Source organism: Engraulis encrasicolus, chromosome 14, assembly GCF_034702125.1.
Source record: "Engraulis encrasicolus isolate BLACKSEA-1 chromosome 14, IST_EnEncr_1.0, whole genome shotgun sequence".
NCBI classification, from domain to species: domain Eukaryota; kingdom Metazoa; phylum Chordata; class Actinopteri; order Clupeiformes; family Engraulidae; genus Engraulis; species Engraulis encrasicolus.
This window is the reverse complement of record NC_085870.1, coordinates 21967112-21987111: the sequence shown is the minus strand read 5'-3', so window position 1 is coordinate 21987111 and position 20000 is coordinate 21967112. Positions and strand designations below refer to the sequence as shown.

At 43.4% G+C, this 20000-nt stretch overlaps 1 protein-coding gene across 1 annotated transcript in view; it reads right to left on the bottom strand.

Moving 5' to 3' along the window:
• LOC134462265 (synaptotagmin-2) overlaps positions 1-20000 on the bottom strand; it is a 77149-nt gene that overhangs the window by 3699 nt on the left and 53450 nt on the right. Inside the window, exons 2-7 of the mRNA XM_063215193.1 lie at positions 13476-13736; positions 12230-12387; positions 8651-8668; positions 7341-7469; positions 2033-2200; positions 1-134 (exon numbers count right to left, since the gene is read on the bottom strand). The exon at positions 1-134 is cut by the window's left edge and continues 34 nt beyond it. Of these exons, the coding sequence (XP_063071263.1) occupies positions 1-134; positions 2033-2200; positions 7341-7469; positions 8651-8668; positions 12230-12387; positions 13476-13686 (818 nt within the window). The 5' untranslated portion in view covers positions 13687-13736. The remainder of the gene's footprint in view (positions 135-2032; positions 2201-7340; positions 7470-8650; positions 8669-12229; positions 12388-13475; positions 13737-20000) is intronic.

Here is a 20000-nt window from a genome sequence, read left to right as displayed (position 1 = left end):
TCCTCGATGGGCTTGGCCAGGTCCAGGGACAGGAAGGGCAGCTTCACCTCACCGATGACGTCATGTTTGGAGAAGCGATCGTAGTCGTAAACGGACATGACCAGCGTCTTCCCACCCATCTCCTCATAGGGGAGCTGGTGAAGGAGAGAGAGAGAGAGAGAGAGAGAGAGAGAGAGAGAGAGAGAGAGAGAGATGACATCAGGATGACATCATGTGACAAGTACACAACACCATGGTACATATGCTGTAAGTCTTCATCTGACAAAACACTGACAAACAGATTTGCATGCTAATATCCCTGTCTATATATGGTTTCTCATTGTTCTGTCATTACATTATAATGCATTTGAAAACCAGAGCAATGACAAAACACACTCATATCTCTCTCTCTCTCTCTCTCTCTCTCTCTCTCTCTCTCTAAATGCACAACACCAACAGCACACACACACCAGTGCCAGACTTGCTGACCAGTGACGGCTTCATAAAAATCCCCCTGGCCTCATTAGAGAAAGTCTTGGAGCAGTGTTGGCTTATTCACACTCCACAGCTCCATACAATCCCATCATGCCTTGCACAGTGTACACCGCCAGATAGGATGAGTAATGGCCACAGCAGAGAGGAACAGAGATAGAGAGAGGAAATGGTTTCATGCAACCATTTTACAGCTCCTGTTGCCTCCTCCGAGCAGGCCAACCAACACTTTCGAAAATGAACCATGCTTACTCTAGCCTCGTTCTCACCGACGGTGCGTGTGTGTACACAAACTATTGTCTGGTAGCACTGCCGTTAACATGCTCTTCTCGAGTTAGAAAATAAATGGTGCATTTATTCACCAACAAATTCCTTCAAAAACGTTTTCTGTTCATCTCTAAAGAGTCAATATAGTCTAAAATCTGTCCTGTGACTCATCAATGCGAGCTGACATTGATACAATAAATGCGCCGTTTATTTTCTACTCGAGAAGAGCATGTTAAAAAACCTGACTCTTGCCGGTTCCGGAGCTACACACACGCACCGTCAGTGAGAACCATGTTATGGTTAATCATGGTTTCATGTTTTTTTGAGCATGGTTCACTATGACTATGGTGACTATGGTTCAGTCATGGTTTCACTATGGTTTAACTATACCCTTGTGAAAATTAACCATGGTTTTACCACGGTTTATAGTTATTCATTGAATGCAGCTGACGCTTTTTTATCTTATTAAGTGCGTATTGGTGATAGTTCTTGGAGCAATGTTGGGTTAGGTGCCTTGCTCAAGGGCACCTCAGCCATGGATGGAGGTGTAGGGAGAGGTAAGGGTGGGATTTGAACCTGCAACTCTGTGATCTTCAGGCCAACTCCCTAACCATTACACCACGGCTGCCCAAAAAGTTTTCATGTTTTTTTGGGTAAATGCGAAACCCACAATTAACCATGATTTTTTTTAGCATGGTTTGTGACTTTGGTTCAACATGGATAAGCCATAGTAATACTATGGTTGGTTCAGCGTACTTAGAGTAACCATGACATATGGTAGAACCATGGCTACTACAATAAAACCATGATCGCACTATAAGCTTTCCCGCCTGTTGTTGGTTTCCTGCTACAACACAATTGGCGGTACAGTATTAAGTAGACAATTACATCATAACAACATTGCTATGACATTACAGAGAGCCTTAATTGGTGGATTAAGGTTTGATCATTACAATTTTGTTATAATGACAATTAAATTATAATTCAGGCTCTGTGCAAAGGAGTTAATCACTTGTAGAGGGAGTCGCATGATCACCTGTAGGCCTAATTGTTGTACTTGTATCTCAGCAGGATCAAGAAGAAAGTGTGTAATGTTTGACCTTAAATTGCTGCAAGGTATTTTGGCAAGGTAAGCACACTATTCAAATGTAACAGCAAAATGTGGTAGCTTTTTGACAAAGATGTCAGAGAGAACTGATAAGAAAGAAAACCCTTTTCGATAAACGTTAAGCCTTGCTGACAGCCTTGCCTATGAAGATTAAGAAGTCCCGATCGATAGAGCTGTATGTTTTACCTTGAAATTGAAGGTCTCGTTGAACACAGGATTGAGAGTCTTCTTGTGCACCTTGGTGTCAAACTTCTTCTTCTTGTCGGGGAGAATGAAGACCTTGACGTAGGGATCTGAGGTGCCACCTGAGTCCATGGAGATCAGATCTGCACACTGAAGGATGCCCACTGTCAGCTGGGGGACACAAAAAGAGGAAAAAGCCGCACTCACAAACTGCGTATCATTATTTATTTATATTACCACCATGTCCAAAAAGCAAATGCGTTTCGGCTATCAAGCCTTCATCAGTGCGTGGTACCACCATTTTATCTCGCACCCAAAGACTTTCGTTTTTCCAAGAGGTTGAGCGTGTCCTTTGCCAAAACTTGAAGGACACAAAAAGAAAACAACACATTTTTTTTTTTAAATCCCAGTCGTCCTTTTTAAAAAAAAAAGATATTTTTTTGGTCTTTCAGACTGTATTCATGACAGGATAGTTTGAGAGAGAGACAAGAAACATTTGTGAGAGAGAGGGGTCGGCAAATGACCCGGGTCAGAATTGAACCCGGGTCGGCCACGTAGTAGACGAGTGCCCTACGATTAAGCCACGGTAGCCTAAAATCCCAGCCTTTCAACTCTCTATTTCTCAATGCACTCATTCATTTATAAGTGAGTGGAAGAAATGTGTGCTGCATAATGGTGCTGTGAATGGAAGACCTTGCAGAGGTGTATTGAGCAGGAAGAGTGGCATACAAGGCTTTAGTCAATATGAAGAGGGGCCGTTATCCGTTATATAAGCTACAGAATGCTGTTGTCAGGAACCATTCAGGGAGTTTTAGTGACAGGGTCCATAACTAGAGCTCACTATTTGTCTATTTGTTGTTGTTTTTGTTTTTGTTCTGAAAAGAAACAGTACATGTAATTACAGTTTATTAAAGTGCATTGTGAGGTGTACTGCCAAAATACGATTTAATCTTTAAAGGGGTCCTATTATGCTTTTTCATGAGCACTACCTACCCATGTATTGGGTTACACAGAATCTGTTGTATGAAAAAACCTTGGTGAAAGCCGCATTTCACAAATTGTCCTCTTGGGGGAGAATTTCTCTGCCGCAGGAACGCTATTTCTCAACTGCCACAGAACGCGTGGTTGGGTTTTCAACATTCTATAGCTTTTGTTTCCTGTACAGATCTACGTCATATCTAACATTGCTGCTTATGGGATGGAGTTATGACAACGTCACAGACCGTTTATTAATTGCAGAGACAGTAGACCTAATGCGCTCGTCTGTTAATTTGTTAAGCAGCCACATAGCCTATCTGAATTTGACAGTATTGTGATGAGATGTATCCTATTTGTGAATACACCACTCAGTGTACAAGAATAGTGCACAATAGTAGTGTAGCCTACAAGGATAGTGTATGATTTCGCCATCCACAAGTTGATTCCATCATGCATGTTTTTTTATTTTTCCAATTCATAAATCGGCTCCATCAAATAGGCTACAGCATCGGTCTAGGCTGTAGGCTACACTCACCTGTGGCCCAAGTTATATATTTTACCGTCCGGAATGTTCGGGCAGTGAAAGTTCTAAAGAATTCTGGGCGTCATACAATACAATTTGGAATTTTAGAATCTTGCATTGTTATAGAACACATTCTTTTTATAGAATGTTCAAAACCCACACTCTTAAAGGTTTTAAGGAACTAGAGATTCAAATGCCCTATTTCAAATCCCAATACACAAGGCAAACTTTTGCATGTGCTTTTGAACATGTTTTGTCATAGTAATTCAAAGTCAGTGTTGTATTCTACAACTGAATAAGGACACTAGACACAGAAAAGAGGAGGTGATGCTGTGACAGTAGAGTGATTATGGCCAATGAGGTTACAGTTCAGTGGTTATCATGGCCAATGAGGTTACAGTAGAGTGCTTATGGCCAATGAGGTAACAGTAGAGTGCTTCTGGCCAATGAGGTTACAGTAGAGTGGTTATGGCCAGTGAGGTTACAGTAGAGTGCGTATGGCCAATGAGGTTACAGTAGAGTGGTTATGGCCAGTGAGGTTACAGTAGAGTGCGTATGGCCAGTGAGGTTATAGTCCATGAGCCAAGAGGGTTTTACTTATGTGGTTGAGCCCAAAAGGTTCAATGGGTGATTCTGATTCAGAAAATTGTGAGGAATTCAAATATGCAAGTCTTACATAAACAAAGGTAGCCACAACAACAACCTGTATATCTGAAGTCAGGTACCTTCTCATATTCGTTTTCAGCTTTGTTTTGGAGCGATGTCTATTACAGTTGAGTGCTTATGGCCAATGAGGTTATGAGGTTACAGTAGAGTGCTTCTGGCCAATGAGGTTACAGTAGAGTGCTTATGGCCAATGAGGTTACAGTAGAGTGCTTCTGGCCAATGAGGTTACAGTAGAGTGCTTCAAGCAAGTCTTTATCTTATTATGCCTTATCTTGGCCCTCTCCATTAGCTTCTGAAGTTTCTTCCTGCATGAGCCATGAGGCACATGAACAAGTGTGTGTGTGTGTGTGCATACCACATGTGTGTGTAGGCCTACATGTAGAGTGTAGAGTCCCCTGCCAGGCCCCCATACCATGGCTCTAACGATAAGGGTACTGGGCTGCTACACCAGCGACCCGGGTTTGATTCCGGCCCAGGTCATTTGCAAATGGCCTCCTCTCTCTCTCTCTCTCTCTCTCTCTCTCTCTCTCTCTCGATTCGAGCCTAATGTTGTTTCATGTTAGGGGTGACATGCACCGTGAGGCTCGAATCGGACCGCAACCTCATTAGGTAAATGTAGTTGTGCTGGTTTTAAACAGGTGTTGGTGACGTCATCCCCAGTTAATCAAGCCCCATGCTGATCCCGCACAACGTCTGCGGAGGTGCTTTGCTTTGCTTTGCTGGTGACTCTGCACCCCCCACCCCCACCCCACCTCTCACTGCCTGAGGGATAAACTAACATTCCCCTTACTGCACTCTCCTCTAACCAGTCTCTCCACCTGTCATAGCTGTTTTAACTCTGACTCGGACAATGGGGTCCCTCACTTAAAAAGAGTAACACACACGCACGCAAGCACACCACACACACGCAAGCACACACACAGAAACACAACCACACTTATTTATATACTGTATATAAAAAAGCTAAGCAGTAGCTAACAAGTAATTTTTGTGCTGTCCTGTTGTGCTTTCTTAACCCTATCGCGCCGGATGCATCATATATGATGCATCAAATTCAAAGCCCTCTCCACGCTGACACAAAAAAAAATCCATCTCAAAAACATCCTGCGTGTCATTTCCAAACGTCCTGCAGTACACGGAAACCGCCACAAGAGAGCAGCGGTCAACAACAAGTTGATCACAGCTCGGCGAAAAATGCAAAAATGGAGTAGAAGCGGTTTCCCTGACCGACGCTGAGATATCGTCAAATTGCAAAAGGTTTGTGTACAAATTTCCGAAATATAACTCTACATCCTTGAATTTGAACACTTGCTTTGTGCAATTAATCAAGGAAAAGGTTACATTTTTACACCGTTTGCAGAGAGATCTTCCTAAAACTGATGAAACATATAAGCACCATCCGGTGGTGGCAGGAAGTCAGCCATCAATGCATTTGCTCCATAGGGAAACTTACAAAGCATACCACGACGATCGTTTAACAAAACACACAAGTTGTTTTACTTCAAGACAAAGATATTGCCTTAAGAAACAGGTTTTACTTGCAATTTTGAAAATGTAATGCAAAATGTTGAAATTATGATCTCGTAAAAAATGCATTGAAGTGAATGGAGAAATGGTCCAATTGTAGTAATGGACCCATATATTCAAATTACACATGAAAAATGAATAATGATCTATATTACACTCATAAATAGGTTGTTAAGCATTCGATCAGCTATGTTTTTACATAGATTTTAAAAAATTACCCAACAAGGCTGTGGGAAATGTAAAATATGGTCCTGCTAAAACAAGGATAGGCTTAAAAAAATGGCAGGATCTCACTAAATATTTAAAGATAATCCTCAAATTAAATTGTCTGACAACTTTTTTAAATTTAAAAAAAGTTGTAAATGCATTAAAAGTCATTTTTCAATGGTCATGAAATTGGAATTTTCATTCATTAAAAGCCTGATGCATCATATATGATGCATTAAATATCTCAGTGACCTTAACAAAATTTTGAATTTTTTTTACATTTCTTATAAGGGACCAATATTGAAGCAAATTCCAAAAAAATTGAATTTTCTCTCATTGCTTTCATGGTTCAGGTTTCACAGGGTTAAAAGAGAAGTTGTTAGCCTGTTAGCAACTTCGGTAGTTGCCAATGGGAAAATGCATTGAAAACAACCAAGTAGCTAATGTAGTAAGCAACTTTGGTTTCGAGAAATTCACCCCCGTTGTGTTTTGGTTGGTTTTGTGTCACCTTTCACCTACGCATCTCCCAATGGAAAACTCAGTAGCTTACCTCCACTGGCTGGATTCACACATGTTTGCCATAAACATGCCGCTATACATTTGTTGTTACCAGAATAGCTGAGTGACTGAGTCGAAGTGCATCACATAAAGCCCTATGTTAGTAGTACTAAAAGTCCTAGTAGAGTAGTACTATAAATTAACCTTTCAAAGACTATTACAGCGTGCCACTGAAGATATGTTCATTAGAACTGCCCCGACAGTATCTTGTTTTTAAAAGAAATTAAAAACACCTTTATTCTCATCTTCCTTTGGTGATAGTTAATTAATTACATGCTATCTATCTATAACACAATATAGTTTCTTTTTCATCTCTTTTTCTACTCTTTATAGCACATTGACTGACATTTATGTATGATAATGTGCTATATAATTAATTTTGATTGATTGATTGATTGATTATGGGGCTACGCGAGACATACAAATCAAATCCACTTCAAACTTGTAGGTTGTCTTCAGAAGAAACGTGTTGTATTTATGTAATGTGGTCTGTCTGTGTGCTAAGGAAAAAGCAGAATTAGATAATGAGGGTGGTCTTTGAGGGTCTATTGTTTCGTGTTGAGTCATTGTTTATCTTCTGACTGCTGCTGACTGGATGAGTCCTCAGAAGACCTGATATGGTGACTCAGCATTTTAGAAGCCACAATAGTGTTGGGGCATCTCTTTATCTGAAGACTTGAACATTTCATCACACGCACGCTCGCACGCACGCACGCACACACACACACACACACACACACACACACACACACACACACACACACACACACACACACACACACACACACAGTGGATAAAAGAAAATGAACCGCTTCTGCAAAGCTAAGAGACTATTTTTTTGTGTTGTCTGACCTTGTTGTCGTTGAAGTCGTAGTTGAGCGAGTACTGCAGTTTGCCGAGCTTTTCTTCCTCTTTCTCCTCTTCCTCCTTCTCTTCCTCGGTCAGGCCGGTCTCCCCTTCCTCCTCATCGTCGTCCTGTTTCTGTATACGGTGCGTGATGGTCGGAGGGTGAAGCGTAATTGGTTAGACAGGGGAGAGAGGAGCATCATGGGTAACACTTAGCATTTCCTGTTGCCGCATGCCACAATCACGGGGCCCCTCTCAGGGGTGGGGTGCTGCTATATCAAGAGCCAGGGGGGTGCATCATTTTGTCTGTTTGTTCATTTGTTTGTTTGGGGTTATTTTTGGCCTTAGATCTACTAAGTTAGTCATTCACAGAGAGGATGCGAGCAGCTGACTTGAGTTCGAACCATATTTGGTGACACACAACCATATTATTGTACTCAGTGCTTGAAGTGTGGGGGGGAAGGGGGGGGGGACTCAGGGGAACCCAGTTCCCCTTCCTCATAATTTTTATCACTATAGCGTTCCGGAAGAATTTGCGCCGCATGAATTGTACTGATTTGGTGCTGATGAGACTGTCGGACAATCAGGGTTCCTGTACTTCTTTTTTCCACTCCAAGCACTGATTGTACTGAAGTACAGCATGGGCCTTTTCTCCACTTGCAATTGATCCATACACTCCTCAGAGTAAAGCCATGCTTTTGAAGTTGTCCGTGTGCAGTTACAATACATGCCTTTTGATTCATCTACCGTATGCTGAGAGTATATAGCTCAACATTTAAAATCAGATCAGACAATTAACAGTAAAGGTTGACTGAGCGCTCTTGTTCTCCAACTTAGTAAACTCCAACCTGTGGGTGCTCTTGAAGTAGGAACACTAAAGTTGGTTTAGGTTTTACGCCCTGATGAAGACCCAGTGCGGGTTGAAACCGGTTGGCGGTTTTACCTTTGTTACAATGCCCATTGATTAATAAAGGGTTTTTATATATACTAAGGACAATCCTTGTCGGCCTGTGGAGTTGCCTGAAGTCGGCCCTAATGTCAAAACGCTCTAGACAATTAATAGTGTTTGGAGTTACTTTTGCTTACAGTCATGCAACTACACCTACATATGGAGTTATCTACTGTCTATGTACTGTACGGTATTGTTGCGTTTGTTGGGCTTTAGATAGTAGATTCAACCCTGAATCGTTTCTCTGACTCACTATTTTTCAAAGTCATGGGCTGACTGACTGCAGATATTTATTTGCGTGGCTGCCTGCTGGTTGTGATGTGAGCCTTGCTGGGCCCTAATTGATTTTGGCCGCTAGCTTTTAGACAGCTGTCTCTGTCTTAAGCTAAAAGCTTGGAGTGAAAAAGCACACACACACACACACACACACACACGCGCGCGCGCGCGTGCGTACGCACGCACGCACACACGCACACACACACACACACACACCCGGCAGCATTCCTCCAGGGACTAGCTGATGAGCCCAAATGTTTAAAAAAGAACAGAGTTGTAGTTTTATATATTTATTTAACCACTTTGTTCTATTCCTGTGAGCGAAATTGCTGAGTCACGGTGTTGTTATCTGCTTTTGAACAACATCGACAATTGGCAAACTAAGTGAAAACGTCTTCAAAGACCCTGAATACATTTCCATCTTAAGCTCTCGACTCCCTGTGGGCACCGAGACGTGCTGTAGGGATTTTAAACAGCTGCTCTCCTTGTCCTCAGACCTTCCATACTTGAATACTAATTTCCAGGAACTTACTAAATTATGCAAATAATAATAATTGGTATAGCTTATACCAGAGATATTTAGAACATCTGCGATTCTGTGAAAATAGAGGACCAGATTTAAGCCCAAGCACATATCATGAACAACTAGTGCAAAGTAGCCTAACTAACGGCTGTGAACAAAACATTGCTAAAAAAAAAACTGCTACCAACTTTTTGCCCATGCTGTTGAGAAAATGCCCATTTGCATACTTCAGTATTAATTATGTATCAGTTTGTTCATAAGTGGTTTTAGTCACTCAATTCACCATGCCAAAGTGATTCAAATGAGGTCAATAATGGACTATTGTCACCGTATGTCACCGTATAGGGTACGACATTCAAGTCAACATTTCATCAACTCTCTTGCAGCACATTAAAGAGCACAGGGGAGATGTAGCTTCTTGTAAAATCATAATGTGCGTTTGAGTCCAAAAAGTAGCAAATAAGTACGTACGGTAGTTGTATTAGTTATTAAGTACGTCATGGATTAGTTGTTAATTGTGGCTATACAGTTAGCACTATGACTGTAGCATTGTGGGTAATGCCGAAAGCTAGCTGTGCTCTTTAATCCATGCAGCTCACAGTAAGTGTTTTTTGTGGGATGCCTCTGCCTTCATACACCACAGTGTATTCGCAGAGCAATTACAGTGAATATTAGAGAGGCTCGCATTGCATTCTTATGTCACCAACAGTGTTAATGGTGTTACTTCAGGGGGCATGTCACGTACATCATATCCATCAGGGTCGGAGACGGAGCATAAACCACATTGTAACTGTCCCTTTTGTTTCATCATCGTGCAGCCACACACGCGATTGGCTCAAAACCAGGAAGTTACAATGTGTGCTGTGTGTCCAGGTCCGCCTCCTTCCCCACAGGCTTCAGACCTAGTTGCTTGCACCCTGAGAGCAGCCGGAGAGCGAGCTGCTTTAACTGTCCACCTACCGTCAACCAGCCATCCCCACAGGTGGAGAGAGACGGCCCACACACCACACACCACACAAAGCGAGGAGGAGGAGGAGGAGAAGAAGAAGGAGACGGAAAGAAGAGAAGAGGAGGAGAGCAGAGTGAGAGAGAGGTAGAGGGTGAACTCACAAACACACCAGGTACACCAAAACTACACACATACCCACACACACCCAACAACCACAACACCAACAATAACACTGAAGAACTGAAGCTCCAACAACACATCTGAGAAATGACACACTCCATTATGATATTAACATCACTTTGAAATATAAATATAGTAAATATTCATGAAAAAGATGAAATTTGTGAATGGGAAGCATAAATTCTGTAAATAAACAACTACAAACTAGACATTCTACCTTCAACACACTGAATTGGCCTATATGTCATTCATGCAGCCTTGCTTTGGTGATACTTCAACTGGGAAGACAGCTACTGTGCATGCTGACACTTTCACTGATAGGCCGACTAGACTCGGTTGGAGAGTGTGTCATTTGTCAACGAACGAAGCCACACGAAGTTACATCACACAGTACACACACAATAGATCACAATCACAGGAAAGAAAAGAAAAAGAAAAAACGAGAGATTAAACGAGAGAAAAAAGATTTTCCTCCCTGCTGGGCTGTACAGATTCATGTGCTGTGCGCAAGTCAGAGCTGTTGTTTTTGTTTGTGTTTGTCTGTTTACACGGGGGGTCACTGCACGTGCACATCAATAGCCTGATGTTGAGCTGTCCTGGACAGTGCTACCGCGCCTGCATAACAACACCATGATGTCTGGCATTCTGAAAGACATTAAAAGTCACCTCGTTCAGATATGGAAAAGTTATTATAAGGCTCTTTATAGAATGCTTAAAATGGTCACAGTGGATTTGAATGGGCCACTCCAACTTTTAGAGGTCCATTTTTATGTATATATGACTGAAAAATTCAATGGCCCCTGTCAATGGCAGTTAGCTTTATGCTTCTTTCAAATCACTCCGCAACTACGTAGTCCTGTCACGTATCAAAATGGAGTTTCAACAACATGAGCTATAGCTAGACACACTGACCTCTAAAATAGACGTCATTGGCTAGACACGCTTGAAGCGTAGCACTTAAATATTCCATTTCCTAGATTAAGTATTTTCATAGGGCTAGCCATTCAGCGGCAACAAAATATCCAAAATGTAATGTCGTTAGAGCTTTCTAACAAAATCAAAAATAACTGAGGCAAGTACATTATCTTTAAGGAAAGGGATGATGGTCTGTGAGGTGGTCGTTTTATAAGAATCCCTGACAGAGGGATGCGCTCTTAAAACACATTGGCTACGTTTATATGAGAGATTTAATTCAGAATTAACTCACTTTAATTCTGAATAAAGATTCATTCTGATTTGAAAACGTCATGTGAACACCTCACAATTCAGAATTAAATGGAAGATCAAAATAAATTCGATGGGACTATTTCATTCTGAATTATTCATTCTGAATTAAAAACGTCATGTAAACGTAGCCTATGAGTGGGCTGATTCCATCGGAATGGAGAACGCCTCTCAGAACATTATGCCTTACACAGTCATCCAACTGTTGTGATATCACCAAAAAATGTTACAAGTTCTAGGGGTGTTCAAACATTTGAAATCTAACATTAGCCTACGAAGTTAGGAGACATTATAACAAAGTATACTGGTGCTAGCCTGCATGGGAAGTGCTTAACAGTGCCACAGTGACATAACATTAGCAATCTCTGGATTTGGAGACAATATAGGCTACTGTACGTAGAAATGTTTTGTGGATCGCTAACCCCATGACACGACCACACAACGGTGTACATCTCCCTGCGTGTTCTTCACGTCGTAGCTGTCCTTTCTAAATTCCATGTTGTACGTACTGTACATATGCATTTAATGTGCATTTTACATGCAGGTTCACTTTCCTGTAGTATGTTACATAGGGCGATCCTATACTACATGACAATGGAAACATTATAAATTTGATATGTTCTTTGCATATGATGAGACATAGCATCGTAGCGACAATGAGCTGCATGGCAGGGTCAAGCCGCAGCTGATGTACATCTCCCTGCGTGTTCTTCATAATTGGAGACCACTGCTATACTACATAGCGTTGTAGCGAGAATGAGCTGCATAGCAGGGTCAGGTCGCAGCTGACGTACATCTCCCTGCATGTTCTTCATGTTGAAGCCGTCCTTGCCCTTCTTGCCCTTCTTGTTCTTCTTCTTCTTGCAGCAGCACTTCTTGATGATGCAGAAGCAGCAGGTGAGGACGAGCAGGCCCGCTACCACGGCGATGGCAATGATGGCCCACGGTGGCACTACACAAACACATACGGCAAACACGTCACCAACTAACAACAGGTCACACCAGATGTCCGCCAAAAGTCCCATTTTAGCCCCACCCGCCAGCAGCCAACATTATTTTTGCCTGCGAGTGGGACGAGCCTCGGACAATGCCCCAGGCCCTGAAACTAGCAGGCTAATCACAAAGCAGCAGACTTCAATTTGTTCTGAATCTTTGGATGTAATGCAGACAGGGTTTTGAGGGAGTGACGACAGAGCGTTGGCCAATAGGCACAGACACAGTTTGAAAAACAACGGATTGTTCCCACAACAATCTTCGATGACTCATTGATCGGGCCCAGACTAGATATTCACATAAATCTCACATTTCGTCTGTCTGGTCAGGCTAGTACAGGAGCAGATTAAAGCCCTGTGGTGGCCCCCGGCACTAATACCTCGTAGGTGCCCCCTTTATGAACAATATACGTAAAGTTTGTGTCATGCAGGGAACCTTAAAGGGGTATGCCACTATTTTGGGGCTTAATACAGTTAAAATCGTTGGCCGGGGTTTATAAAGGTAGTAAAGTGTCTTATTTTTCATGATTAGTATTGTCTTGCTTTTAAGACAAGTTAAAAGAGGGATCATGTAGCTAAGCTAGTGAAGGTCAATGGATCACTGTAGCATGTGTGATCCATTGACTGACTCTCACTAGCTTAGATAAATACTCTCTCCTTAAAACAACACAATGCCTAACATGAATAATAAGACACTTCACCACCTTTATAAACCCAGGGCAACAATTCTAACCGTATTCAGCCCCAAAGTAGTGGCATACCCCTTTAACTGGTGGGCTGTACCCAGTGGTGTAGTCTACTTTTTTATGGTGGGTATACTGTATATTTGAGCATTTTTGAAGTGGGTATACTGTATATATTTGTGCTATTCAAAACAATGGATCAATCAATTTTAGGTGGGTATACTGAAATCCCTGAAATTTAGAAGTGGGTATACTCCGTATACCCGCGTTCTACGTAGACTACACCTCTGGCTGTACCACAGGCCCTTATGGATAATCTTGCCCTGCTTTAGGTACAGCATGTTAGGAGTGTGCGTGTTACTCACGTGGGATCTTGTCAATCTCGTTGAGGAACTTGCTCTTGATCTCCTCGAACATGTCATTTTTGTTGACGGTGCCCTCAGACTCGCTGGAGTTGCCGGAGGAGGTGGAGATGGCGGGGGCCGGGGCCAGGGTGATGGCCGGTGTGGTACTGGCCCCCGTGGAGTCCGGGGCCCTCATGGCCTGGGGCTGCTCCCGAAACAGGTTCAGCTTCATGATGCTTCAAGACACGAGACACACACACTACTGTATTATGTGCTCTGGACCTGGAAAGAAAAGAGAGAGAGAGAGAGAGAGAGAAAGAAAGAAAAGAGAGAAAGAAAGAAAAGAAAGAAAGAAAGACAGAAAGAACTTGTTTATTGAATGTCATGGTCAAGAGTTCATGGCATATTCCTTTAAAGGCCAACTTCCGATAAAACACAGTTTTACTCACTCCTTTTGAACGGTCATCCCAAGTTAAACTCACATGCAAGGTTCTCATAGCGGTGCGTCACCTCGCTTGGCTGTGTTTCCCGGTGTTTCCCAATTGACATAAATAATGCAGAGAAACGAGCGAATCACGAAAGCCTTTCTGTGTTGCGTCAAATCGAAAGAAGGCGTTGCCCACAAAGGTTTATGTCGACCCATTTTTCATGTCGAGTAATTTTTTCCTGCTTGTTTTCAAAACAAGCAACGTCTGGTGGCCCGAAATCTAGCTTAGCTTAGCTATCAACTGGTTGCTACTCTCAGATAAACACAAAGCACAAAGCCTCATACATACAGCATGCCCAGTCTGGTTGCTCCGTGCCTGCAGTCCACCTAGGGGTCGCTGTCGAAAGAGCACAGCCCTGAATGGAGCCTGCACGCCTCCGTTAGCGCCCCTATAGTGCAGTACCACCCGGGGAAGTGGCGACTCTATTTCCCATTACAATCTCTCCGAGAGCAGGAGGAGTGAGCCAATCAGAGACGCATTTCCACGAGAGCAGGTGGAGTGAGCTAATCACGGTACATGCACACAGGGACGGCACGTTTCCTTAACGTCTCCGTGAGCAGTGCGAGTCCGAGAGGTTTGCGGGCTGCCTTTGCACACTGCACAGTCAACGTCAACGTTCTGTCCCCGGGCAGCAGCCATTCATTTTCAATGGAGCCCGCACATTGAACACGGACGTCCGCGCAGGAAAATAGACTCGAGTTCTATTTTTAAGGAGCAACGCGGACATGTCCAGGCGGGACGTGAAGGCATGATTTGTTTTCATGTATTCTAAGGGGTCTTACACACTAGGGCGGTAAAGCGGCGCAGAACGGCCGCGATTTTTACCGGCGTCTGTGAAAATACATTGAAACATATCTGTCCTTACACACCAACCGGCGGTAGTCTGGCTCCAGGCCGCGCTGCATTTGGAAAATAGAACTCGAGCGTATTTTTCATGCTGGCGACCGGCGGTGTCTCATTCAAATGAATGGCAAAGTAGCACATTAGCTTCGGCTGTGGGGAGGGTTTTGAACAGGACTGGCCGCGCACGCCGACGCTGTCAGTGTGAAAGACAGAGTAGAACACACGGCAGCAACTAAGCAGAAAGACCTCGTTCGTCACACGTCCGTTCCGTTCGGCTTTGGTATGTCTGACCCCTAACAGTTTCGGACTGATAACGGACACGTTCTGTGGACGTACTGTGGATGTCCGCGCCGTTGGTGTGAATGCAGTGTCAGAGACGCATTTCCACGAGAAACCCAGAACACCCTCTCGTTTCTCCACATCTTTAAATCTTAAAATGTAAGTATATACTATAAGTAGTATATAACACTCATTCAAGTCCAGTTTTCATATAAGGGGTGCAACTCAATGTAATTTCAAAAGCTCATAATAAACTCTCTTGCTCTTTTGTGTACACACAACCCTACAGAGACTGTACTCCAACATCCAAGCAGCACCAACTACACAAGCAGCAGTCCCTCTTTACCTCTCTGTTCTCAAGAGCATATCATTCATGAAACCACCAGACATAGAAGACAGAGAACACCTCTATTAGACACACACATGCATGCGCGCACACACACACACACACACACACACACACACACACACACACACACACACACACACACACACACACACACACACACACACACACACGTGTGTGCGAGTGCGTTTGCAGTGTTGTCTGCTGAGACTAAAATAAATTAGTGGACAGCACAGCATTCAAATAACTGGGCTGGAAATAAAAAGTGCTGAATGGCAGCTTTTAGGCATAGGAGTACACACACACACACACACACACACACACACACACACACACACACACACACACACACACACACACACACACACACACACACACACACACACACACACACACACACACACACACACACACACACACACACCGTGCCCCCCTTTCACGAGCCTAGAGTATGACTTTCACAAGCACACACACACACACACACACACACACACACACACACACACACACACACACACACACACACACACACACACACACACACACACACACACACACACACACGCAGGCACAAGCACTTACATGCATACACGCATACACATACAGGACCGTGAAAGCCTTTCATAAGAGCTCCGTAATGTCTAAAGGGAGACAGAGCTTACAAAAGAGAAGTACAAAATGGATGATCCCACACACACACACACACACACACACACACACACACACACACACACACACACACACTCACACAATCTCTGTCTCTCTCTTTCTCTCTCTGTGTGTCTCTCTCTTTCTCTTTCTCTCTCTCTCTCTCTCTCTCTCTCTCTCTCTCTCTCTCTCTCTCTCTCTCTTCACTTGTAATGCATTACATTGCTGCATCACCTCCCCTCTCTGACACCTAGAGACCACACACCCACACATATACACACACACACACACACACACACACACACACACACACACACACACACACACACACACACACACACACACACACACACACACACACACACACACACACACACACACACACACACAGACAGACGGCTATAAATCGCGATAGTATCTGCCTGTGTTTATGACACTTCGCACCTTCCTGTGCCAGTAAAGCGGGTGATGGGGTGCTTTTGGACCTCGTTAGAATGCAGGTGGGGATGTCCATTTGCCGCGGGTGACCCGAACTCGTAAATGTTGCCGGCGCCAGTGGATGGGGGGATGGTTGGTGAAGGTTGAGGATGATGGGAAGGGTTGAGGACATGACACTTCAAAAGCCAGGAGGAAACGAACGGGATGTTTCATAGAGAATATTTAACGAGGCCCTGATTTGATTAGTAATGCCCACTGACAGCAGCAGTTCCCATCTTCTGACAGGGCATGACAGCACACACACACACACACACAAAAATCAAAGGCCTTTTATATGACAGGTGGAAAGCGTTGAGTCACCATTGAGAGTAAAATGGCACGCATTGTTGAGCAACGCCTATTGCTCTTCACTAAGACAACACTGAGACAGGTAAGAGAAAACCCAGAAATAAAACACCTAGCATTGGGCCCTTCTGTAAGCAAATGAAGCGAACAGCTTGTTTGCCTGATTGAGTTTTCTCAGCTTGGTTTAACTCTGTCAAAAGAAATGCAGAATTAGTCCCTAATATTTCCCAGTGTAGCAGCGGGCACACTGAACTTCTGGAGTAAAATAAATAACTTTGGGTGCCTGAAAAAATGAACAAACTACAAACTTAAAGAGGAGAACAATTCGCACTCACAAGCTGAGTCTCACACATGTCCACAGTCATTCACTCATATTTTTCGTCACCATAGATTCGGCCGAGAAGCTGCTTTCACTAGCCTTCATTTTCCAACTACCTGACAGGCCAGCCGCATCTGCTGCACCTGTGCTCACTCAACACAGTGATGTGCAGGCAATGAGAAGGAAATGGGGTGGAGAACAGAACAGACAGTCTTATCTGTATTTATCATATGGTGTGACGTCATCGGTCGAATGCTCCATTCATTTCAACGGGGCTCCCCAACGTTCGCACGTCTGTTATTTTTCGATAACGGACGGGTTGGTCTATAACAGACCGCTGTCAATGGCAACAAGACTTTTCACTGCTAAAGCGACTTTTCAACAAGACTCTAATCAGCTGCTGTGATAGACAACACCTGTTGTCCTGGCTACCTAGCTGTTGCCTAGCGGTGTTCCACAACGGCACTGTTTTGTTTTGCGCAGCAACAATCTTTTGACATTAAAAACTATAATAGACTTAACATTAAATAGGCCTAAAGAAATGTCCCTGCCATGTGTGAATCATTTAAGTATATCCATATAATAAGCGGGTTAACTTTCGGCGAGTCGGTCGCTTTGTGGAATAGCAGCACTTCAGAGAGAACAAGACCCCTCCGCTCCGCGTCGGGGTCTAAAGATTCTCTCTGTCGTGCTGCTATTCCACGGTAGCGACCTTCTCGCCGAACGTTAACCCTTACGTATCAGTATGCCACCAATGCATCTAACCAAGGCCTGAGTCAGAACTAGGATACAAGTGATTAATCGATTAATCGACTAATGCGTCAACTGATTGAAAAAACATTCATTGCAATTAATCGCTATTCAACTGACCAGAGACCCAGGTGACATGGGCATGTGAAGAGTGTGTGTGAAGAGGGGTGTGAATAGTGGGAACATTTGAATCACCCTTGGATTAAAGAATATAAATACAATTAATGTAAATTCAGCATTTCATCTCAATATTTTTAATTTACACTTTTAGATCTGTATAGGTTTTTTTTAGAAACATTTAAATTCCAGGGGAAAAAGCGCTGCTTATCAATTGATCGTAAGTTGATCGATAAGGGGAATCAACTAACGGTCGATGAATTAATTGATCATTTGCATCCCTAGTCAGAACGGCAATATACTGTAGAACCCACACTGAGGCTTTCACTGCAGCTTTGTTTTTACTGATGATTAAAGCAAAGAAAGCTCCCGCACACTGTTCACATGGTTTCAACCATGCAAATGTGAACAGTGTGCGGGAGCTTTCTTTGCTTTAACGTTGATGACCTGGGGGTTCCACTCCTACGCACCTGACCAAGGAGGTTTGCAAGAATTCTTCACTTACTAAGTTTTACTGATGATTAAAATCCAGGTCTTTCTCTGTCTCTGTCTCTGTCTCTGTCTCTGTCTCTGTCTCTGTCTCCCCCTCTCCCTCTCGCGCTCTCCTCTCTCTCTCTCTCTCTCTCTCTCTCTCTCTCTCTCTCTCTCTCTCTCTCTCTCTCTCTCTCTCTCTCTCTCTCTCTTTCTCTCTCTCTTGGTCTGTGTGAAATGCACGCAACAAAAAGGTAGGCACAGATACACACACTCAAATTTTTTCTTACACACACCCATACGTGCACAGACACAGACACAGGCACGCACACACACACACACACACACACACACACACACACACACACACACACACACACACACACACACGCACACACGCACACACACACACTCCCACTTCATCACTGTTTGTCTTCCCTATCTGCTTGGTGGCTGTGCACATCACTCTTCTAAAGGGGTTTCGCCCGAAAGCCAATATCTGCAGTGAGCCCTTTTAAACGCAATTCTGCAAGGTGTTGACAAAGCAGCTGCCTCCTGGATGCCAGTGGCAGCCGGTGAGTACATCACTGTGATGACTCTGCTGCTACAGCCGCAGCATCAGTAGATATCAGCAGGCATCCCTCCGGGTCATTATTAAGCCATTGATGCCTAAAGCACTTGCAAAAAAAGGCTGCTGAATGCCTACGACCTTTTTAAGAAAAGTTGCCCTCAGGCTACTGTATAAAAAACGAAATATCTCAGCCTCTGAAGCACATAAAAACATGCGATAAGTTGCGAAGACCCTCCTCTTGCATTAGAATGTGTTCATTCAACTGTAACATACCAAGATTTATAATAAAATTGTCTTAAATCTCATGAGCCTGAACGTTGCGTCACGAAGCACCAGGCGCCAGGGCCAATGCTGCGCAATGCAACATCCAGCAGTAATGGGTTAACCACCATGCAGATGTGGCAGCCATGGCCTAGTGGTTAAGGGTTGCAGGTTCGAGTCCCATCCTTCCTCTCCCTATCTCACTCCATTGCTGAGGTGCCCTTGAGTAAGACGCCTAACCACACATTGCTCCAAGGACTGTAACAAATACTGTGTAATGATAATAACTGTGAGTCGTTTTGGATAAAAGCGTCAGCTAAATGTAATGCAATAAAAATGTGTCACTACATGAGACACTTTTCACTTAATTGATGGAGGCACAACATTAACAATCTGTTCAACGTATTAGCGTAAGTGATCCTATGATATAACACATGCCTCAGCTATTTCAATTGCTTTTGTACTTAATATGAGGCTTAACCTGAATAAATTGACTGAACTACTCATCAATTACCCTGTACGCTATCTATTTACAGCATGGCAGGACTTGTAGTCTCACTACACTGCATACACTGCATTCAAAATTATTATGCAAATGACGTGTATCATTGATTTTCATATTTAAATGACATCATAATGTTCCAGTCATCAGTCATTAGTGTACAAATCA